At 39.6% G+C, this 25,081-nt stretch overlaps 1 protein-coding gene across 2 annotated transcripts in view; it reads left to right on the top strand.

Moving 5' to 3' along the window:
- Positions 1-23,156, top strand: part of zeb2b (zinc finger E-box binding homeobox 2b) — a 119,060-nt gene extending 95,904 nt beyond the window's left edge. Inside the window, exons 5-10 of one of the 2 annotated variants that reach the window (XM_033981106.2) lie at positions 1,542-1,730; positions 6,401-6,615; positions 12,450-12,558; positions 14,269-16,268; positions 17,824-18,004; positions 20,812-23,156. In XM_033981106.2, coding sequence (XP_033836997.1) covers positions 1,542-1,730; positions 6,401-6,615; positions 12,450-12,558; positions 14,269-16,268; positions 17,824-18,004; positions 20,812-21,419 — 3,302 coding nt within the window. In that variant the 3' untranslated portion in view covers positions 21,420-23,156. The remainder of the gene's footprint in view (positions 1-1,541; positions 1,731-6,400; positions 6,616-12,449; positions 12,559-14,268; positions 16,269-17,823; positions 18,005-20,811) is intronic. The other variant, XM_033981123.2, reaches the window with a different exon arrangement.
- Positions 23,157-25,081: the final 1,925 nt, after the last annotated feature.

Below are 25,081 nucleotides of genomic sequence, written 5' to 3'. Positions count from 1 at the left end.
CTGACTTATTTCACTTTATTTGACGCCCTCTTCATGCTCGTTTCCATAGCAACCATATATTTTCCCACAATATAATAACATAAAACATATTTATCTCCATGTAGGACGCTCTGAAGTATGAGTTTAACTTATTTATCTATTTCCACCTCCAGAAAGTTACACACTGTACTGTACTTTTACCATATATTTGCGTAGTACAAACACAAAACACATGCAGTTGTCCGGTGTATTTCCCAGTTGTTTGAAACCACGCCTCCTCTTATGAATCCTGCCACGTTTAGCTTTGTTTTCTTGACTACAGCTATCTATAAACCGCAGCTTATGAGAGCCCTCCTGAAGACATCGTGTGAGCAAAAAAAAAGCAAAAAAAAGCATCAGCACTTTGTCGAGCTTAAGACACTATAGTCCTGTGTGTTATGTGGCAACACTCCCTCCTTTCCTCCTTTCCTCCCCCCTTCTTCTTCTCCTTCTTCTTCTTCTTCTCCCCCCTTGTGCCAGTTTGTGGTCTGGCCTCCGTAATCTGCCCGACACAGCGTCAACATAAGCCGCAGCGCTGATTGACCCTCCATGTGAAAGTAGAGACGGAGATTGCGTTTTGCTGTATTCCAGTCTGATTTCTACAGTCTTAAGCTCCTCCGCATCAGATTTTGTGTCACAACTGAATTAGGTCAGGGATGTTTTCGTACAAACGCGGCATCAGCGACGACGGCGACGGCGGCGGCTTCTAGTGGCACGTTTATCTGGCGTTCGTATTAAGTTGCAGTTTTTATTTTCGTTGCCATAGCGTGACAAGCAAACCCAGTAATTTAGAAGATTTTTTTTCTTTTTTCCCTCAAAGTGAAGCTGTAATATTTCAAAGCTGCTGTTCCGCAAAGATGTAAAGTAGTGGGTGAGATGTTACACGGGAAAATTAAATAAACATTCCCAGGATTTTTGTAGGTAAAAATGGTATTTTTACCTACAAAAACAAAAAATAATAAACTTGTATATTTTCAGATCCCTGTAAGAGATGAATAAAGTTATCTGATTCTCCTAAGAGTTCATACTTCACTGTGATTGGTTAAAACCTGTCACTTGGAAAATTACAAAGTTTGACCAGTAGGGGGAGTAAAGAGCAAAGAGATGCATATAAAGGGACACTATGCAACCTTTTTAGTGTCAGTTGCTCGTTTCTATGGACATCTGTTTGTGTAGTTTTGCTTGAAAAGTTCCACACTGTTTATCATTCTCTATGGCGATAAGCAGGTGGCACTATCAGAAGTTACGAATCAGATCTGCAAAAAGGCGACGCCGCTTTCAGTAGAAAAAACATGTTTTTCAAAGTTTTTCGATAAAAAAACTTGCAACTTAACGCGTGCAAAAGAGAAATGTTAATGCCGGGCTGCGGAATATTCCAGGGATGCAATAACAACTCCACAGAGACGAGCAGGAGATTGACCCGTCGCCAGAAAAGTGACATAGTGTAGCTTTAACAGAAAACAATTCAACTTTGGGCTCTTTTGTCGTGATAAAACATTGTATTTTCTCGTATCTTCTTCCAGTGAACAGTATGGATTGCACTTCAGAATTCGAGGACTTCTTCTCCAAAAGGAAGCTGGACGAAAGCGACGGTCACGTGGACAGTATCGCCGAGTACCTCCAGAGAGGAGACACCGCCATCATCTACCCCGAAGCCCCAGAAGAGCTGTCCCGCCTGGGTACACCTGAGGCGGCTGGCCCAGAGGAGAATGGTACAAAACACATTCACTTCTACTTCAAATCCTACTGCCAAATTTCAGTTTTTCTTGAATTTTAGTAAGAAATATAAAAATAGTGACCTATTTTTGCGTCTGGGGGAACCACTTGTGTATTCTATTGCTTCATTAAAAATAGTATTAATGCGCAAATATGCAAAAAAGCTAAATATGTAATTAAAATAGAGACAGTGAAACGCGCACACAAGCTCATAAACAACCCAATTTATAGAGCTATAGTGACATGACGACCAAAAGTAAAGCAATTAGTTCATTAAGAAACTGGAATATTCCCTAAAAAAATCATTTAATTAGACAATATACACTTTGAAAAAATAAAAAAACTTGTGGCGATGTGGTTGTTGACACTAATTGTTGTTCTTAACTACATATTTGCTGTTACGTGGTGTCACACTACGCAAAGAAAAGACAGCAAAGATGGTAAAAAATGTATTATTTTACTGATTATTAATAAGTTTTCATTGTGTATGTATCTGTAAGGGTTGTATAATTAATTACAATTGAAATGAAACTGCAAAATTGCCAATCCTGCAGTTTAAACCTCTAGAAAAATATAAGAAACGGGGATCCTTGCATTAGTTTAGCAGTTTATATTTCAATCTTTTTACAAAACTTAACGTCCTTATTATATATTACTGGATTTTAAACCGAAAAATAGTCTTACGTATTTGCAAAAACGTGAAAAACAACTAGTTCGTTTCAGTTTTTCCTCGCTTATCTTACGTATTCAGCGCAAATGAGTTTATAAACGCTTTTTCGCAACTTCAACCACAGTGGATTTTTGACCCATCACGCTAAAGCTAACAACAACTAGCATGCTAACAGCTATCTTCCTGATTACCGAACAATAAAACGCTTTATAATTAGATGCAGACAGGACGCAGCAGACTTATTTTGACGTCAAGAGCTGCTTATGTAATATATCTGTACTGGGGCAAGCTTAAATTAAAAAAATAATTAATAAAAAATAAATAAAAAATCTGATACAGGCTGTTTAAAACTGGCACATCACAGAAAAATGCGCAGTAGAAAAATAGTTTGAGATAAGTTCCAGATATTTAGCCTACCCCTCGCCGCCTTCTTCGACACAAACGAGCCTTCTGGACGGTTCTGGGTGACACGCGCGGGCAGCTGTGGCTCTCACAGATTAGCCCGGATGCCTCGGTGTTTACCTCCAGCCCGGGGCAACAGCTGGGCAGGGGCCTGAAACCAGATAGCGCACCTCACCCTCAGGAGAAGTGCAGCTCTGATTCATGCTGCACAAATGTGAGGCAGGAACGCTACTAAAACGGGAGAAAGCTAGCACACGGACGCTACGTGGCTTTGTGCACTGTAAAAAAACAACGGCTAGCTTGGACTGAGATGCCTAGAACTTCAAATAGAGCTACACGACGCCTTAATTAGCAAAGCGTGGAGATAGTTAACAGTTTATTAAGATTGATTCAGGCTTAGTAACTACTTAATTAAGACGCTGAGGTTAGAAGTTTGTGTTATGGTATTAATGAAGTAGTTGCTAGCTTGAATCATTCTTAATTAGCTATTTGAACTTTTTTTCTTTGCGTTTTATTAAGGTGTAGTTATTATAAAGTGTTATAAAGTATGCTAATCTGGTCATTTTGTATTTTTATTAGCCTAAAATTAAAATATTTACTTAAAATACACCTAGAAGTTAGCATCTCTTTCCTTCTCATGATCGTGTCGACTCAAAGCTAATTTTGTGAACTTAAAACGTTTGCTTTCAATGAACACAGTACTAAATTTTAAGTACTTTGCATTCATGTTTTTGATTTAGTCTTTTTTGCAGTGTAAGCTCATCCACACGAGCATGTTCAAGATAATAAAATATGCGTAATAGATTTTGTAACTGCTAGCGTGGGCTATTGTTAACTTGTAAACAGGAAATCATAAACAGAAAGACTATGCCCGTTCTGAAAATAACATTTGAACTGCAGGCCCGATCCTTTATTATAAATAGCTTATTTGAATAACTTTGAGCTTAGCCTGTAGTCAATATGAGGCCTTAGCTAGCGCCATTCAAATCTAAATCTCATTCCATGCTACTTGTTAAATATGGCTAATTAATTAAGATGGAATATTGTACCACGAGCAGGGGCGGCGCCAGGAATTTTTTGGTTGGGGAAGCTAAAGGGGGGGCTAAGGTCTTTAGGGGGGCTGCTCACTTATACACAATATAGAGACTTTTCACAGTGGAAACGTGTCCCCACCCCCCCAAAAAAGTTTAAATGTAGTTCACTGTGCTGATTTATAAAACCAGATATAGATTTTAACCAGATATTTATGTATTTTTTAGTTGTGTATTTTTATTTATGTATTTATTTATTTGTGTATTTTTATTTATTTATTTGTGTATTTTTATTTATGTATGTATTTATTTGTGTATTTTTTATTTATGTATTTATTTATTTATATGAAGGGATGTATTTTTTATTCATCTATTTATTTATTTATATTAATCCATTTATTTTTTATTCATCTATTTATTTATATTAATCAATTATTTTTATTAATCTATTTATTTATTTTAATCATTTGTTTTATATTAATCCATTTATTTATTTATTTATTTATTTGTAGTCTCCTTTTGAACTCTGTAGTTGCCATTTCAAATTTTTTTGTTGAGATTGAATGTGCTATGAAACTGGAGTAAAAAGCTTTGGGGGAGCTATGGACAATCTCAGGGAGGCTAGGGCCCCCTCAAGACCCCCCTGGTGCCGCCCCTGACCATAAGTATTCACCAACAGGACGAAAACGAGCTAAAACCAGGGCTAAAACAGGAAAGGAAAAAGGAAATTTCTATGCTGTATGTGACTAAATCATGTGTCAAACCAGGACATGCACCAACTATAAAGCAATACTAAAACTGATAATATGAAGTTATGTGTCAATGAAATAAACCAAACACTAAATTTGCTGATAATTAATTAGTTTGTGGGGGGTATTTAAAGTTTATAGACAGGAGCAAAGCCACTACAACATGTTTAAGGAGGTAGTTCATTGACTGGTGTACGTGTGGTATGGTATGTTCAGTTTTACTATGTGAAGAAAACTGATCCTGCGTTGGCTCTCGATGTAAAGCTACGCAAGTGTGAGGGCCGCAAGTGTACTGCAAAAAAAAAAAAAAAGTTCTGAAGCAGTGGAGGGTGATGTATGAAGTGAAAGTACAGATATAGAGGGAAAAAATGGGGGGAAAAAAGAGGAAAAGTATCACATGAAAAAATCTGCGCAAGTAAAGAGGCAAAAAAAGAAAAAATATCACGTGAAAAAAAATCTACTTAAGTAAAAGTACAGATACAGAGGCAAGAAAAGTAAAAAAAAAAAAAAGGAAAATTATCACATGAAAAAATGTACTTAAGTAAAAGTACAGATACAGAGGCAAGAAAAGTAAAAAAAAAAAAAAAAAAAAAAAAAAAAAAAAAAAAAAGGAAAATTATCACATGAAAAAAATCTACTTAAGTAAAAGTACAGATACAGAGGTAAAGATAAAAAAAGTAAAAGTATCACATGAAAAAGTATTTAAAAACCTGTTAAAAATGTACTTTTAGAGTAAACAGTAAAAGTGTGCGTAGTAAGTGTAGTTAATTTGTTTAAGTGTAAATGCAGTGATATCGATTCAAAAATTAAACATATTTTGATCAACAAAACAATTTCTCTTTTTTTGCATAAATTTGATGTATATATTTATTTTTTGTTTTCTCAAAGTTTGAACTCGAAAACTTTAGTCAGGATGTTTCCACGAACATGGTACAAATAACCCCTCAAAGCATGTCGAAAGTACTTTTTACTTTTCAGTGCTGTTTAAAATGTAGTGGTGTAGAAAGTACAGACTCTGCCCTCAAATGTAGGGAAGTAAAAGTTTTAATACATTTCTTCTTGGTTTCAATTCTTTTAAATCAACATGATGCACAAGTTTAAGAAGTTTGTCTCAACATTTGGGTTAGAAAAAGTACAAAAGTTCAGAAGTTTGTTAAAACATTGTAAAAAAAAGTCCACCTAAATGATTCTTAAACAGTCAAAACTGCTCAAATAAAAGATACGTATTGAAAATCTCGTGCTTGAATATTAAAACAAGCCAAACAAAGACTAAAAACTCAAATTTAATCTCAATTCAAATTTTTATGCAAACAAGAATTAAAAAGATAAAACTTTGATGTGATTTAAATTGATTTTTCTCTTTGCAAAAAATAATAATTTATTTTTCTTAATTTATTTTGTTGTTAATTATTTAATTTTTTTTTTTTTTTTTTTTTTTTTTTTTTTTAAACAAAACTTGACCAATAATAGTTTCAAACTGATATGTTAACAGAACTGTGTCAACATAAACTGAATCAACTTAACTCTACTTATCCGGCTGTTATTTTTGCAGTGTGCGTGTTAGCATGTGTGGCGGGGGGGTTAGCATGTGTGGCGGGGGGGTTAGCATGTGCGGTGGGGGGGGGGTCACCATAGATGCCAGGCCAACACAGTGTCTCTCATGAGGACCAGATTGCACTCATAACTCCCATACCACTCTGGGCAGCCAGCCCATTAGCTGCCATTGATTTCTCTGACCTTTTGGCCCGCTTTCCCTTACCCTTGTCTCCCTCCATCCCTCCCTCCATCCCTCTATCCCCCTCCCTCTTTCACAGACCTGCCACCTGGAACGCCAGATGCTTTCGCCCAACTGTTGACCTGCCCGTACTGCGACCGCGGCTACAAGCGCTTGACGTCGCTGAAGGAACACATCAAGTACCGGCACGAGAAGAACGAGGAGAACTTCGCCTGTCCGCTATGTAACTACACGTTTGCGTACCGCACTCAGCTGGAGCGGCATATGGCCACGCACAAGCCCGCCAGAGACCAGGTGAGAGACGTGCTAACGGTCCTACGATACGCTAAAGTGACTCCTGTGAGCTTTTAGCCGTGTTATAATACTGTTCCCTCATCCAAAACATACCTGGAGTTGTGTTTTGTTTCATTCACACGTGTTTAAATAACCCCGCTTTATCAGTTTGTTACATCTCCAAATCTCAAAATGCTCCGTTCCACCTTGTGATGTCATGAAGTGGGACTTTTCAAGCTACTTTTTCATCCACTTTTGTTTTGTAGAGTTTGGCAATTCCAGCGCTGAAATCGTCCAAATGATTCTAGTGAAGGTGTGTGGAGTTTAAAAACACCGTAGAACACTTTTTGTATTACCACATGATGACATCACAAGGTGGAAGAGAGTGTTTTCTGTTCTGTTTCTGTACTCACCCGGATTGGTGTGAATGAGATAAAACACACCCGGTAGTTACGTTAGCATCTTGGCGTTCTGTGGTCGGCATATTCAATGTATATAAAGTGGTACGATCTGGTACAGTTAGCATCTTGACGTTCTCTGACCCAACTTTGAGCAATATCTGAACCGTTAACCCTCTGGTATATGGGTACATGCTTAATGAGGAAGTGCGTATACAGTTAGAGTCTGTACGTTTGCAAATATGAATCAGATGGCACGTTTTTGGTGCGAATTTAAACCCCAATAACGATCTGGTACTGTTAGCATCTTGGCGTTTTCTGACCCCACACCGGGCAATATCTGAACTGTTAACCCTCTCGTATGCGGGCACAAGCTTAATGAGAAAGTAGGTATACAGTTTGAGTCAGTACACTTTTAAATATGAATCAGATGGCACGGTTTTAGTGGGAATTTAAACCCCAATAACGATTTGGTGCGGTTATCTTAGCGTCTTCTCTGACCCAACATCGGGCGATATCTGAACCGTTAACCCACACGTACATGGGCACACGCTTAACTAACTGCAACACCATTGTACTATTCCGACTTCAGGTGACAGAAAAAAAGTTGTTTTTGCTTCTGGACTGGACTATCCCGTTCGTCTTAATCCCTAATGATCCTTGCCTGAAGAGCCGAATAAGAGATACCATTTTTTTTTTTTTTTTTTTTCTGATTGGCAATCATTATTAATTTTTCATGGCATTTTGAAGATGCAGATCCTTTAATGGTAATAACTTTAATTGAGGCCCTAAATGGTTTTTTGATGGCTCTCCCTGATATGATTTCGCAGCCGCGTGTTCACGATCCAATGATTGTGTTAATTTCCAATTTGGAAATTTTTATCAGCTCCTTAACTTCACTTCACTCCTGGCCTTTAATGCGGTTGGGGTTCGGTTGCGGTGCTTCATCACCCTCCCCGCCGCCACCCAACCCTCTCCTCACCCCTCCCTTCCCCCATCTCTAATTTCATCCACCGGCGTAAACATCTGGGTATGCTAGCATCTTCTTCCTGCCATTTATTTCCTATATGGTTGGATTTGACCATGAATCTCACAGTCACGCATGTTTAACTCTATGGTGTCAGATGGATTGGGCTCTCAACCCTTTTGGACTTTTTGCACATTTCAAAGATAATTAGACCCTCCGAGTTAAATTGCAGTAGTAAATTTGGGACGTTTTTATCTGAGCCGTGAACCGTAATAACTTATGTCAAACTTAAGGAGCAAATCCTGCGAGAGTGGTGGAGTTTTCTTACAATGAAAACACTTTTGTGCTAACTTTTAGGATATCGACACGTCAAAACCGGAAAGTTATGATTCTTGTAATGATTTTTCAGTCCACGTTTTATCCAAGCCTGCCAATTTAAAGCTGCACAGTGTAACCTTCTGGAGGTGGAACGTCACCGGCGCGATTCCATGGTGATGGATATGTTTTGTGGCGTATTGTAGAGTCAGGTTTGTGGGAACGCAAGCCAATTCGGAGTAAGGACACAAGTTTTTACGTGTTTTTCAGTGCAATAAACACAAACGAAATGAAGAATTAATTAATGAATGAATTAGGCCACGTGTCAAACGCAAGGCCTGCGGGCAAAATGTGGCCCGCCGTGTCATTTTATGTGGTCGATGTCAAGGTAGATTAAAAGGTATGACTTAAAGTGTCAATATGCAACATTTGTAACCTGAATGAGTAAAAAAAAATACAGAAAAAGTTCATGAACAAGTTAAAAAAGTAGTTTATTTTACATTACATCTGGGAATCATTTCACTGATGTAGCCCTCGGTGAAAATGGTTTGACTCCTCTGAATTTGGCGAAAAGGTTATGCGCTGTGGTTTAAATGTTTTTAAATCAAAGTATAAAGATATTTCTCCAGAACTTACAAAGAAAAATCAGCTCTGAACACCGAAAGAAACACACATTATCACACATCATTGCAAGCAAAACAAAAGTTAGACTCAGTAAGTACGTGCAATCAACTCTTTCATCGTAATCAAGAGGGTGTATCATTGTTTTTACTACAAATTACGCGTCGGATCAAGTCAAACTGAAACCCATCCAAGCTTCTCCCATTGGCACATCAGCAGAGGTATTAGTGAAGTTCTATTGCAGGCGCTGAGCTCATGGAGGCCAGCGGGGTGCGGGGGATTTCTGTGTGAAGTGACTTGACAAGCTCCTTCACCTGATCTCACAGCTGGCCCTCAGATGCGAGCAGATGGACCGGCCGCATCCCAATCCTCACATTACAATGGCTCCTCGCTCGTACGCTCGCTCCTCTCCTTTCCTTCTTTGCCAGTGACCGAGACTCATTTCAGTCACATTTTGCAAACACGTAGCTGACGTAATTACATTTTTGAGATTTAAAAACTAAAAAATCTAGCCTATTTTTTTGAAATATAGCGTATTTTCCAGACTATAAGTTGCACTGGAGTTTAAGTCTAAAAATGCATAATAAAAATGAAGAAAAAAATGCGGTTATCAGTGTGACCGTAACGAAGATGTGAAATTATATACAACTTACGATGCGACTTATATTCCACATATAAGTCGCATCTGAGTATAAGTCGCCCCCCCGGCCAAACTATGAAAAAAAAACAAAAAAAACGTGCAACTTGTAGTCCGGAAAATACAGTATATGAGTGACATTAGCTCAGTTGGTACAGTGTTTGTCCATTAATCTGAAGGTTGCAGGTTCAAATCCCCTTCTCGACGTAAACATAATTCATTGAGCGGTCTGATTCGCTAACCCACAGGTTGCCAGTGCGATTCTAGCTCCCACAGATGAATGCTATCATTGTGTCCTTGCGCAAAACAGTTATCCCTGGTGTATGAATGTGCGATGTAAAGTACTTTGAGTGTCTTGAAGGTGGAAAAGTGCTATATATTTCTTGGGATTTTAAGATTTTACTTCCTCGTTGGACAGATACAACATAGGTAGCGTTATTTCCGTAGCTGTTACCTAGCAACAATACTGTAAACAAGGGTCTAACATCTAAACTACACGGTCGTTTGGATGGAGCGTTGGTTGAATACGTATCGGTGACGTACTGTAGGTAGAGAACTCGTCGCTACTTCCTGTATTTTCAACTTAACTGCTGTAAAACTATGACAAATATTCACCACAGGTACCGTCCCACCTAAACATAATCACAAAAACCGCGGTAATCACAGAGAAAACACATGTTGTACCTGTTGTTTGCACTTTAAATCCTCCAGATGAGAAGTCGATTCATTGAGGGTCATGTAAAAAGGATATAGCTGACAGTAATTAATGACAACAATCTGAATTCACCCATTAACATGAAAGGGCCGCATGTGCCCGGCTATGTTTACCGTTGGTATTACTCCGCCTCCTCTTAACCAATTACCCGAAATATGACTAATTAGAGGTTATACATATGCAAACATGCGTCTTCTTGCTTTTAGTGGTGCCATTCACAATTAAGCTCGCCGAAACGATTGTATCTTATTAGCGGCGGTGGCAAGACTAAACTTTAGCTGTAGCGGGCGGGCGGGGGTCCTCAGGGGGGTACTGCGACGACAGAGGGAGGGAAAGGGGGGGTGAGTAGGAGGTGCCTGAGCAGCTGTTGCTGTTTGTTTATGCGACTCAGCAACATGGCCGACCCCCCCCCCCTTCCTCCCTCCGTCGCTCCGTCCCTCCCTCCGTCTCGCTCTCCCTCCCCCTGTCCCTCCCCTCCACTCTTGATCTGGGAAGGCAGGGGCTGTTTGAACAATCCCTCCCAGCGCGGACCCAGCTCCCTGTGTCCTGTGCGCCACCATCTGTCTCCCCTGGAATGCGGGGTACAGCCAGAGCGCACACCACCTCGGCATTTGTCAGGGCTCGGCGGGGAGGAGCAGCAAGCTAGCTTTTCAAGTCTATTTAGCAACAGTTTAGCGCGTTCACCTTACAATAGTAATTAAAGGCGCATGGTGAAGTGGATTTCGAGTTTTTCTACTTTTACTCAGACTGCGCTGTTTACGTGCTCGCAGATACTTAAACGTTTAACACAACTACAGCTAAAATATGAAAAAGTAAAACAGGTTTCTTTTCATAGCGTCACCTGATGTTTGGAGTGAAACAACGAGACAAAACTATTCAACAAGACAAGTTTACGTGCTAGCTAATATTTACATTTAACAAACACGACTACAGCTAAAATATGGAGAGAAAAAAAACAGCTTTCGTTTTATAGTTTTTTTAGTTTTTTATATCACCTAATGTTTACGATGAAACTATTCAAAAGACGAGTTTACGTGCGGACAAATATCAAATTCATCCTAAAATGTCTCACTTAAGCGATTTATAAACACAATGTGCAGCGAAAATACATAAAAAGTCAAATAAAATGCAGTGTTATCTGTATATTTGTTTTTTTGTTGACTTTTGTGTGAAGTACTTTGATCAGCTGATTTTTTTTTTTATGCGCTATAAACATAAAACTTTATTGAATTGAACCATTTTTTTTTCATTAACAGTTTCTGTCACTTTGCATTTGCAGATTTTGTGCAAAAAGCTAAGTTTGCATGCATCCCATAAAATACATTTATAATTATATTTTCGACAACAATTACATATTATTACAACACTTCTTCTTCTTTTACTTCTTTTACTTCTTTCACCATCTAATTTCATTATAGTGTAGCTAGTTTGGACAAAACAGGCGACAACTGTATGTGTTTTAACGAGATTCTCACCACTTCTGGTTGCTCAAAGTCATTATAATTCCAACAAGTTGCACTTACGCATCGATATAACGCAAAAAACGAAACAAAAACATCAATAAATTACATGTTAAAAGCTAAATTTAACATAATACGTCTTCTTTCACGTGTAACAAAACAACATGAGAACTATACGGCCATGTTGTTATGATACAGTAATATCTTTAGCTCCAATATGAACAGATTGCGCGTAGCTTTGAACAGCGAATCGAGGCCAGTGTGGGGTCTCGTAGCTACGGCGATGATAAAAGCCTCTTCTAATTACTCAACAGACTTCGAAAAGCAGTTTAATTGAAGCGTGAATACAGGTATGTGGGCCGGACATTATACCAGGGCTACCTTCAGTGATTAGGACCAAATTAATGAAACGTAGATGAAGATCAGACGCTCTAATGAAGGAGAAACTCTAAAATAAAATCTTTTCTTCTCCGGCCAAATTCCAAAGGCGAGCTCGTTTTGGCGTCTCAACCAGGAAATTAAAAGGTATTCTGTGTTATCATAAGCGCCATTTCAATGAAGGTGCGACGGAGAACGCCAAGATGCTTCGCTGGCGAGGGGGAGCCATTTTGTTACTTGTTGTCATGCCGACCAGTAGTGATTATTTACTGAACTCTCACCCCCGCAATGTTTGTGCTTTTTTCTTTCTCGTTTTTTCTAACTCCACTCTTCTTTTTTTCTATTTTTTCCTCTCTCTTCACAGCACCAACTGTTAAACCAAGCAGCTGGCAACCGCAAGTTCAAATGCACCGAGTGTGGCAAGGCGTTCAAATACAAGCACCATCTGAAAGAACACCTCCGGATCCACAGCGGTGAGTGAGGGAGTGAGCGCGAGAGAGAGTGCCGGAATATTCGGGAGGTCCCTGAATGCAACAGGAATTCCAGTGTGGTTTATTTTGGAGCGCCGCTGCTGTTAGGTGCACTCCGAACTCCGCTGTTAATCAATGAGTCTGCCAAGTGTAATATTTGTGAAAAGTGTGAACAGAATTTCAGCTGATAACGTCGGTCCCTGCCAGTGCTCGGATAAATTAAGTAACATCACTTCGTTTTAGATTTTGATGTTTTCTGCTATATGTTATCGTGGTAATTGTTTTAAAAAGTGCTCAAGTTACAGTGATTTGGAATAAAATACGCGTTTGTTTGGAGTAGTTTTGACTACGCGCTCCAGAAGCTAATTTTTTTCTATTGATTTTTCCCATAGACTGTTCAAAAAGATTCAAATATTAAAAGCTCAAAAACATATCAACATATCAATTGTTTTAAGTTCAAAGCAGATTCAAAACGCAAGATTCTGTGAAATGTTTGAATAACTTTTAATATAATGTTTTTGCGGAAAGTCTGTGGGCAAAATGAATGAGAAATGTATTGTTTTACATGTACTTTTTTTGTGTCCACTGCACGATTTTAGATGTATGATCGTGGGGAGAATCTTGAGTCGTAGCTAAAGATCAATCGTACAATCGATCTTTGTGGTCAACAGTAAACACACGCTCCTCAGAAGAGCTCCGCCGTGACCATCGCTCTGTTTCTCGTTCATTTACTCACTTTTACAAACGAGAAAACACCACTTGCAGGTAGCACTAACGCTAACTATCTGAAATAAAAATACAGAACTTTGCACTGGGATGTTCATTCATACACCGCCCTCCGCTTGTTCCCCAGCGCAGAGAACAGCTCGCCCCTCGCCCTCTGCGTGTATCGGCCCTGATGCTGCTCTACAGTTTGGTTTGATCTGGATCTGTACAAAAGCTGCTTCACACGAGGCTAAAGTTTGTGACCCTGTCTGCAGTCTAATGCTGCAATGTCAGATTTCCTCACGTTCTCCTCCGCCCTTTTCATCATCAACTCCATTTCATTTCAAAACAAAAATAATCCTATTAGAAAAAGTTAGTTGCCAGGACTCTGCATGTCGCCAGGGAGCAGGAGACATTGGAGCTGGATCAGACCCGTGCTTTGATTGACAGCTCGGGGTTATGACAGAGAGGAGGAGACGCATGTCTCGCATGTTTGGAGCTGCTCTCTGGGCAGCAGCGGTCAGAGGACTTTTGTTTTCATTCAGAAACAGGAAGGAGCGAGAGTGACCATCATATCATTCCTTTAGACTTGCAAATTTCATCGCCTTCTCAAAAAACACGTCATGGAGTGTGACATCCAACAATCTTATAAGACAAAAAAAATAGTGCAGTGGACACAAGGATTAAGGAATTTGTCTCAACTTTTGGATTTGATAAGAAAACAAACAATTGTAATTGTATTTTGAAGATGATGAAAAAAGGCAGAACATAATGAAATAATTTTTTTAAACAGTTAAAAATAAATAAATAACATAATCAATAAACGTTATATAATTGTGAGCACCTGCATTAAATACCTCTATGCTTGTATATTTCTATCATGTTTATCAGTAATGTGCAAAGTTAAAACAACACAAAAACATCAAATAATGAGAACTTGTTAATGATTTCTGAACAGCTTCTTTACTGTTGACTAATCATTTTGCTCTGTCTGTTTTGTTCTTCCAGGTGAAAAACCCTACGAATGCCCCAACTGCAAGAAGCGCTTCTCCCACTCGGGCTCCTACAGCTCACACATCAGCAGCAAAAAGTGCATCGGCCTGATCGCTGTGAACGGACGCATGCGAGCCAACATGAAGACTGGCTCCTCCCCCACGTCCGCCTCCTCCTCGCCAACTAACACCGCGATCACCCAGCTCCGGCAAAAACTCGAAAACGGGAAACCTCTCGGCCTTCCAGAACCTAACAACCACCACATGAGCATCAAGACAGAACCACTAGACTTCAATGACTACAAGCTCATGATGGCGTCGCACGGGTTCGGGGCGCCAGGACCTTTTATGAACGGAGGCGTGGGTGGCAACAGTCCCATGGGCGTCCACCACAACTCCACAGCCCAAAGCCCGCTGCAGCACCTGGGCATGGCCGGGCTGGATTCGCCCTTACTAGGCTACCACGGCCCGCTAGCTAACAACCTGAGTGAGGTACAGAAGGTGCTCCAGATCGTGGACAATACCGTTTGCCGGCAGAAGATGGACTGCAAACCAGAGGAGCTATCCAAACTCAAGGCCTACATGAAGGAGCTGGGGTCTCAGATGGAGGAGCAGCAGAAGCAGGCAGGCGGGCAGGTCGGGCTCCCCCTGGTCAGCCACAACGGAGCCACCAAAAGTATTATCGACTACACGCTAGAGAAAGTGAACGAAGCCAAAGCCTGCCTCCAGAGCCTCACCACGGACTCCAAGAGGCAGATTAGCAATATCAAACGGGAGAAGTCCAACCACATGCTCGACGGAGGTGTGGATGACAAGGTGCAGGAGAACATGTTTACACCGTATGCTTGCCAATACTGCAAAGAAACCTTCCCCGGGCCCATCCCCTTACACCAGCACGAGCGCTACCTGTGTAAGATGAATGAGGAGATCAAGGCCGTGCTGCAGCCCACGGAAAACCTGATGGCCAACAAACCAGGCCTGTTCCTGGAGAAGAACAGCCACCTCTCCCCCTCCCTTCTGTCGGACAAGGGCCTCCCCGCGCCTCTTAATCCTTACAGGGACCACATGTCTGTGCTAAAGGCATACTTCGCCATGAACATGGAGCCCAACTCAGAGGAGCTGCTTAAGATTTCCATAGCCGTGGGCCTTCCTCAGGAATTTGTCAAAGAGTGGTTTGAGCAGCGGAAGATGTACCAGTACGGCAGCACCAGGACGCCCCCGCTGGAGCACAGGAACAACTCAGACATGGTAATCGGAACAAATAACCTCCACACTCCTCCTAAAGACTCTATGGTGCCCCAGTCACCTGTGTCTCTCATGAAAGCTACTGAGCGCATCACGTCCCCCTCCATCGCCGAGCTCCACAACAACGTCAACAACTGTGACAACCCTCTGAGACATCTGAAAAACCACCAGTTCAGCGGCAGTGCCAAAGCCCGCGGAGACAAGCTGGACCACTCCCGCAGTAACACGCCCTCCCCCCTCAATCTGTCCTCCACCTCCTCCAAGCACTCACACAGCAGCTCCTACACTCCCAACAGCTTGACTTCAGAGGACCTGCAGGCCGAGCCGCTGGACCTGTCTCTGCCCCGCCTCATGAGGGAGCCCAAGCATGCACTGACTGTCAAAAGCAGACCCAAAATCAACAGTATCACCATGGACCACAGCAGCATCCCCTCGCCCAGAGAGCACTTCGAAGAGCCTTTGAACTTGGCCTATCTCAAAAAGGAATTCTCCGCCGCCAACAACGGAAACTTAGAGAAAAGCACTAGCCCTATTTTTGGCATTAACCCTTTTGCAGCCAAGCCCCTGTACACGTCCCTCCCCCCTCAGAGCGCGTTCCCTCCGGCCACATTCATGCCCCCCATGCAAGCTAGCATCCCAGGGCTGAGGCCATACCCAGGCATTGATCAGATGGGCTTCCTACCACACATGGCCTACACTTATGCAGCGGGGGCAGCTACGTTTGCCGAGATGCAGCAGAGAAGGAAGTACCAGCGGAAACCCGGGTTCCAGGTAAATTACACTCGAAAGTTGCAACATTGTGAGGACTTTTTCCTGTTCAAAATATATAATGTGTATTTTTAAATAGCTTAAATCTCAATGGCAAAGGTGCAAACTTTACTATTATTCGAAAACCCGTGGATACCTTGGAGGGACTGAGGTTCCAGCACAAACTAGTTCCCTCACAATAAATGTTTCTATTTAGTTTTTACGCTGACAACAGAGAACGTTCGCCGGTATAATTCTGCTAAGGTAGACATAGAGTTCACTAAGCTCCTTTAATCTGCCTAATCTTTACTCGTGCATTTAATCTTTGTGAATTCCCACTTTTTGAACTGAAAGAATTGAAAACAATCAAACCTCAGGATGTCTTATTTGCCTTTATAAATGCACCTCATTTCACCCAGAACTGTTGGATCCGGCTCAGTCCCAGCTTGGCCCTGATCCGCTGTGGATGAAATATATATGAAGCGTTGTGTTAGAATAGTAAAGGTGAGCCTGGGAGCGCTGCACTTGTCTGAAACTCGGCTGCATTTTAACGAGTGCGGCCCAAACGAGCTGCGCAGGGATTAATAATGCAGTCTCGTTCATTACACCCAGCGCTGAAGGCTGTTTAACATGGAGCCAACCTTTCTGATGAAAAACTGCTAATAATGTTTCCTATTCTAACTTATTAAATTAGGTTTTAAAAATACAGCTACGGGCGTTTAGTTCAAATTGATTGCAGAGTGATAGTGGCCCCCGCATTATCTCGCACATATTCATTAAACAGGACCAATATTAGCCATTAAGGTGCACCATATGATAGGAGTTATTATAAGTGCGACGTGTCCCTCTAATGTCCTAATATTGTTCTCCATAGAGCCGTGTTTAAGGCTAATCTTCATAATGGAGATTTCTGCTCGCTGAATACACCAGTGCAGTTTTATAATGTAAGCCCTGTCAGACACAGGCGGTGGGAGAAAGTCAATGTCCTATTACCTCTCGACAGGGCTGTGGGTAAAACACGAGGAAAGAAAAGATCTGTGTTAATATGTTTGAATTTATGAAGTGTATTCGATTAATACATAATAATCAGTGATTCTTAAATGGCTAATAAGCTAGTGCTATAGTGTATGTGATTGTATAAATGCATATTTCAAACAATACTTCAAATAATATTGTACAGTTTTTATTATTTTTGTATTTATTTATTTTTTAATGTAATTTTTATTTATTTATTTGTATTTAATGTTACTTTTTTCAACACTTACATAATTAATTCATCAATTTATTAATAATTAATTAAATAAACGAATAACACTTTTTGCAATAAATAAACAACACAATGATTATTTTTTCGGAAATTTCTGTGCGTAAAATCCCACAACCACTTTTACTCATTCATTTCATTTATTTTAATTATTTCTTTCTTTTTTTAATTATTATTTTTTCATTTACATTAAAGCCACGTCCTCATTTGACCCCCCTTTATTGATCGTAGTTTGACTGACATCTCGTTCTCTCTCCCTCTTCTTTCCCCGTCTTTCTTTCTGTCTCTTTCTCTCCCCTTTGGTTTGGTTCAAAGGGGGACCTGCTGGACGCCACGCCCGATTACTTGTCCGGCCTGGATGACATGACAGACCCCGACTCCTGTCTGTCGCGGAAGAAGATTAAGAAGACTGAAAGTGGTATGTACGCGTGTGACTTGTGCGACAAAACATTCCAGAAGAGCAGTTCCCTTCTCAGACACAAATATGAACACACAGGTATCTACTGTTACAGACCCTTATTTTAAACCCCATGCTTTTATGTTTTCAATGTTTGTGTTCCGAATCCTAGTTATTGGAATTTTATATTTTGTTACCTCCCCCTCTCCCTTCCTTTATTTATTTATTTTTCTATTTCTTCCCCTCTTTGTTACCCCTCAATGTAAACACACCTAACTTGCTTTTTCATTGACAGGGAAATTACAAGAATTTAAGTAAAATTTTTGTGATTTGCTTAAAAAAAAAAAAGAAAAGAAAAGAAAAAAATGCTAAAAAAGTGTGTTCTTTCGTAAATTCCAAAAACATAGATATTCCAGTTTCAGATTATGTCAGATTTTGTGTCACCGTCATCCTTCATTGCACCCTTTTTTACAGTCATAAATCATCATTGTTTTGATATTGTGTCAGAGGTGGAAAGTAAGAAAATATATTTACTCGGGTATTTAAAAAAAAAAAAAAATTCACAGAAAAAAAATGCATTGAACACAAAAAGAATTACAATATTTTATCATTTTCGTGCATAAATAAAAATGGTTGAAGTCTTCTTTTTCCACATGCTTCGTAGCAATACCGATTCGACGTACCTTTTACTTGAGTACAGATATTCATTACTTCTCCACCTCTGTCTTTTCGCATTAACCACTTCGATATCTTCAAAGCGTACCTCCGCACACACATAGACCTAATGCTTTTATGCTCTCTTATTGGAGATAGATCGCATCAGCAGTAGCGGCGTTCCAAGGCTTCAAAACGGCCGATAACACGTCTTTCATTTGCCTTAATATGGTAGATCCTCTTTCAGCAGGTTGCATCACTTATTTTATCCGCTATCGGTAGCTCTTCGGACTTAAAAGAAAGCCCACGCTCGCATTGGAAATATTTTTATTATTTTATAAAGGTAGAGATATCTCAGCAACCCACCGCATACTTAAAAAGGGCTGTTGATTTTTAGCGAAGTCATGAGTTTTGCTAATGCGTGTAAAGCTAACTTGGGTTGTTCGAAGTGTCAAAATGAAGGCGAGGTTGTCCATTATCGCTTGACTTATTCGCTGTATTTATGTTTAAATGAAATTGCTAATGTTTCGTTATAAAATTTTTAAAAACGTGTTTTTCAGAATAGCGCAGGCCGATGCTTAAACTCGTGCAGTTGTCCATTATCGCCCGACATATTCTGTATTTTATGTATTTTGAAATGAATTTGGTAATGTTTCGCTACAGATTTTCATACTACGTTTAAAATGAAGCTAAAATATATAATAAAAGTAATAAAGTAATAAAAATAATGAAAGTTTAAAATATATTTCAGGATAGTCTGGCTAAGTCTTAAACGAGGTTGTCGATTAACACCATATTTATTTATATAGTCATATTTACTTTATTTAATTTTAATTTTTGCTACATATTTTGATACTGAGTTAAGTTTTAAAATAAATAAAATAAAAATAATACAAGTTTTCGAATAGCGCACGACGATTTTAGTCAACGTTGTCCTTTATCACCAAAAAAAATCACCAAACATATTTTTTAAAGGAATCGTAAATGGGATATTTCGCTACGGATATTAACAAAAGCTTCAAAATAAATAATAATTACACGTTTTTCAGAAGAGGGCAGGTCTAGTCTTACTGTAGACATTACAACTCGTTGGACAAGGACCCAGCCAGACAGTTTATAGTCCTGCCGTCATAAAAACCAACTCTCTCACTCTGCCTTCTGCGGCGAGCTCCGGTTTCTCATTTCTCCTTTGGCATCCCAAGTACGATTTGGTCATGCACCCCATAGCCTAAATAGTAGCGCAGCCCCAGACGCGGAGTAATGCGTGGAGATAAGCTGGATGCCCTGGGACGATTTACACACACATACACACACACACACACACACACACACTGTTCACCCTACGTAGTGATTGTGTTTGTTTGGATTGCCCTGGTTTATTTCTGTTGTGTTCATAAGAGCAGGCTGAAAATAAGTAGTTGTGGTTCAGTTTCTCGGGGCCCAAACCACAAGAGGGGAATTTCCATAATGTAGGCCCACGAATGCTAGCACACTTTCTCAACGCTCTCGCAATTAGGAGCAACTAGACCTGTCAGGAATAATCGGTTTTACAGCGAATCGTGATTGTTGATGTCACTGTATAGTCAAAAGAATTTAGGAAGCATAGTAATAACCAAAGTTGAAGTGATTATGATTTATGTAAGTTAAATGTATGTACGTGTGGGAAATGTGTTTTAAAGACACGTTTTAATGAGGAATTACATTTAGGAAAAATTGGATTTGTGGAGCGATTTTGTAAGTGGGCGAAATTTTGAATGTGTATTATTTGAAAAGTTATGATGAGCTCCATTCACAAGCAACATTTTATTTAAAAAAAAGAAAAAAAAAGAAAAAAAAGAGAAAAAAAACAACAAAAAACCACACAATTTTCTAGCAAAAATATGAAATTTTGAAACAAATAAAAAAATAAATAAAAATGTGAAGAAATGTATTATTATGTCAGGTCAAAAATATATAACTGTTAGAATTCTTGCAAAATTGTGTTAGAAAAATTGACGCAAACTACTTTTATTTACAAATTTGAATGATATTAAGTTGAAAACATAGCAAAAATTTTTTCTCACAATGTCAATAACGCTGAAATGTAATATCTGAAGGTCCCTGGTGCCAACTGGTAGTCGCCATCATGTCATTTTAATCCATTCAGTCCATCACTTATGTTTGCTGTGATGTGTTTGTTGTAATAGGGAATTCTCTGGCATCCCACTAATGTTCCGCGCTCTTGTCTTTTTTTCTTTCTTCCGTCTCCGCAGGGAAGCGACCCCACCAATGTCAGATCTGCAAGAAGGCCTTCAAACACAAGCACCATCTAATCGAGCACTCGCGTCTTCATTCTGGGGAAAAACCGTACCAGTGCGACAAATGCGGCAAACGGTTTTCGCACTCCGGTTCGTATTCCCAGCACATGAACCACCGCTATTCCTACTGCAAACGGGAAGCGGAGGAACGCGAGGCGGCTGAGAGGGAAGCGAGGGAGAAGGGCGGTCACCTGGAGCCCACCGAGCTGCTCATGAGTCGGGCTTACCTGCAAGGCCTGGCCCCGCAAGGTTACCCGGAGCTGGGCGAACGCGAGCCGATCCTGAGGCACGAGGCGGCCGTGGCGACGATGAACGGAGGGGGCGGGGCCATAAGGGAGGAACGCAAGGAAGTGGAAGGAACGTACGGGAAGATGGGTAATAGTGGAGGAGGAGGAGGAGGAGGTGGAGCGAGGGAGGAGGAGTTCGAGGAAGAGGAGGAGGAGAGCAAAAGCATGGACACGGACCCGGAGACGCTGAGGGACGAAGAGGACGAGAGCTCGCTGGACGGCAAAACGGAAACCAAATCACCGGAGCATGAGGACAACGCGGAGGACGCCATTTGAAAAGCTCATTCTTAATTTTTTTCTTAAAGGTCCTATATTACACAAAATGGATTCTTGTGAGCTTTAAGCCGTGTTGGAATGTTTACCTCCGCAAAAACATACCTCGAGTTTCGCCCAAACGCTGAAAAATCCTGGTTTATTAGCGTTTCTACATCTTTAAAAAACACTTCCTGTATCACTACATGACATCACGAGGTGGAACAGAGTGTTTTCAGCTTGAGCGAAGAACTCAATCTAAATATTCAGTGCGCTAAACACGTGCGAATCCATCAAACAGCAACTCCAGGTGTGTTTTTAACGAGGAAACAACATTGTAACATAGATCAGAAAATAGCGTAATATGGGCCCTTTAAAGCTTCCCATGTTTTTTGGTTTTTTTTATTATTTTTGTTTCGTTTTTATTTCGGGTTCAGTTTAAAACGTTTTAATGTTTTAAGCTGTACGTGCACGTGCCTGAAGCTCCTCGGAGGGTGGCCGAAACTCCAATCAATTCAGACGAAGAGGAAGAGACGGAGAAAGAGGAGGAGGAAGAAGAAGAAGAGGAGGAGGAGGGGCATGGTTTTGTCAAATAAGCTGCGATATGCAAAATGAACAATGAAATAAAGAAATACAAAAAATGTACAGTACTAAGGCCTACAAATACGTGTGGTGCTAACCTCCTCCAGAGCCCCCCAAGTGTTCCATAGTATTTATAGCACAACTAGTGACTTGTACAAATTGCACTCTGCTTATAATCATGAACAAAAATAATAAAAAGTATTGCCTATTGTATATATTTATACAGTGTTGGAAAAAAAAGCAGTTCTCCGCACCACATGTTCCCCCCTTTGTTATTCCGGTGTCGTCTTTTTAGTTTCCAGCCAAAAAGAAAAACAAAAAAATACTGCAGCAGCCACACTGTTTTAAGGCCTCCAAAATGGAACTCCAAATGGACTTTATGAAGGAAGCGCGTTGAAGTTCGGAACGACGTGAAGGGAAGGAATGGGGGAAGTGACGGACTAAGCCTTTTAAGGTGTTTGACAAAGCCTTATATGCAAATCTTTTTAACCTGTGTGCCACCCTGGTGTTGTTGTTGGACGATTTCGTGTTCACCAGCGCAGTGTTCTGAAATGGTCACGTTGTTGTCAGTATTCTGATAGGCAGCAGTCCTTTAGTTTACATTCTGTTGTGCAATGTTTTTACTCACTTAAACTTTCTTTGTCAGTATTACGCCAAACCGTTTTTGTTTTTTTTTTCTTATTTTGAAAAACAACAAATTGCATTCATTTTGTTTGTAGGTTCAAACGTTATTTATGTGGCCCATTTTATATTTCCTAATTTTATTTATTTCATACTGTTGTGTACAGTACTATAGTTCTTCAATATATAGATATATTTTAGTAAAAAGGAACATGGTGTCGATCATAGGGGCAAATTTAAAGAGAGCATTTATTGTGTTTTGAAACATTGTGAAATGCGAAGTTTAACCTTATTTTATTTTATTTCCTTTATTTTCCAATTCCAAATTTGGGAACTTTTATACAATTGTGAAAACACTGTATTTTCGACTGAAAAATTCCACTTTCTTCATCTTTGTTTTTTTAAGCTAAAAAATGAAGAGGGACTGTTAAATACTATGTATGATATCATGAAGAAGAATCTTTCCTGAAATGTCTTTGTAAAAGTATTATTGAATTCTTAATTTGTAATTTCTTGAAAATGACCCTGCTCGAATAAAGGTAGCCAAATTACAGAGTACTCACCCGGCACGGCTCGTTTTTTACACATCACCTTTAACAATCAGACGTGCTCAAGTGTTTATTCAGTTTTATTCAATTTATTTTTGTAAAGGGTAAAATCACAAAAGAAGTCGCTTCTTTGGGCTGAACATGAAAATTGATTTAACCAACGGAAAAGTTAGAAAATCAACAATGAAACAAAAACAGACGAGTGTTAGTTACTAGTGATGTTTTTCTAAGTCATTTTCACACATATTTTTTTACTTTTTTTTTTTTTTTACTTAACAGTTTAGGACCTTGTACAAAACAATTAATCCCACAAAAGTCACAGATTTGCCTTAAAATCACAACAGCAGCAGTCGCCTCTTTGGGCTGAACATGAGAAATAACTTAACCAACGGAAAGTTAAAAAATCAACAATGAAACAGAAACAGACGAGTTACTAGAGATATTTTTCTAAGTCATTTTCACATGTTTTTTTTTTTTTTTTTACTTTTTATTTATTTATTTTTTTACTTAACAGTTTAGAACCTTGTACAAAATAATTCATCCCACCAAAGTCACAGATTTGGCTCCTGCTGCTCGTCCCACTCCAGCTCAGATAAAAACACATTCATATGACATTTACATTCTCAATTCAATTATTTTTGTGAAGCCCAAATTCACAAAAAAAGTCGCCTCTTTGGACTAAACATGAGAATTGATTTAACCAACAGAAAGTTAGAAAATCAACAATGAAACAGAATCAGACGAGTGTTAGTTACTAGTGATGTTTTATTATAAAGTCATTTTCACAGATATTTTTTTAAACTTTTTTTTTTCTTTACAGTTTAGGACCTTGTACAAAATAATTCATCCAAAAAAAAAAAAAAAAGATTCTTTGTCCCAAATTTGGCTCCTGTTGCTCGTCCCATTACAGTTTGCCACTTAACGGCTGAACATGAGAAATAACTTAACCAACAGAAAGTTAAAGTTAGAGAATCAACAAAGAAGCAAAAACAGACGAGCAAATTAATCCACAGAAAACAAGCAAATGAACAAGGAAAAATGCAAAAAAAAAAAAAAAAAAAACGTGGGAAAAAGAGAAAGTAGAGCTCCACTCCCAGGATGTCCAGGCTGCAGACGTGTCCAGGACTAATACGCGTTTATTTGCAGATAAAGTTCAAGTTTGTAGGACCAGAGTCACTCAACGGAGGGACAGAGAGGGGCCCGACACTGACGGGACATCGTGTATCTTTCCTTTGTGCATCTACATCCAAACTACGAAACGACCTGTTCATAATCTGCAAATCAAAACTATAAACTCTATAGTCTGTCTGGAGGCTAAATCACTTCACATTTCCAAATATTTAATCTATTTTCAAGTACTTTTGCACCAAATACTGTTTATACTAGTTACACTTAAGTAATAAAGTGCAGTTCCTGGTTACTGCACGTGCCTCTGTTTGCAGTACACATGAGTAATATTAACGAAACTGCAGTAAACATAGACGTTACACAACCACAATATGAAAAAATATTTTGTTTTTGTAGCAAATAACGCAACACACTCCTAAGAAATGATGGCACAAGCGCAGGCCGACAGAACGTACGCACACTACTACACTTGTACACGCAGTAGATAAAGTACTAGTCATGATATTTTGGATTATTAATAAAGTACGGAATTGTTAGGATGTATTTTTTTTGTTAAAACGATAGACGGTGAACACAGAACGCTCGTGAGATTAAAGTACAAAAGTGTGAAGGCCTGAACGAGGAGGCCCAAGTGAGAGTCGATGTTTCTACCTTTATGATTATACTTCACCTAAAGTATACTGCATTTTTATGTAGTATTTGTACATTTTCGAAGGGTATATTTAAGCGGGGAGGATGACAAAACTGTATCTGACCTCGTGAGTTCTAATAAAGGTGTGTGTTCAGATGTAAATGTGAGAAAAGTGT

This window comes from Periophthalmus magnuspinnatus, chromosome 2 (genome assembly GCF_009829125.3).
Source record: "Periophthalmus magnuspinnatus isolate fPerMag1 chromosome 2, fPerMag1.2.pri, whole genome shotgun sequence".
NCBI classification, from domain to species: domain Eukaryota; kingdom Metazoa; phylum Chordata; class Actinopteri; order Gobiiformes; family Gobiidae; genus Periophthalmus; species Periophthalmus magnuspinnatus.
The sequence above is the reverse complement of the archived record's forward strand: the minus strand, read 5'-3'. Positions and strand labels throughout refer to the sequence as shown.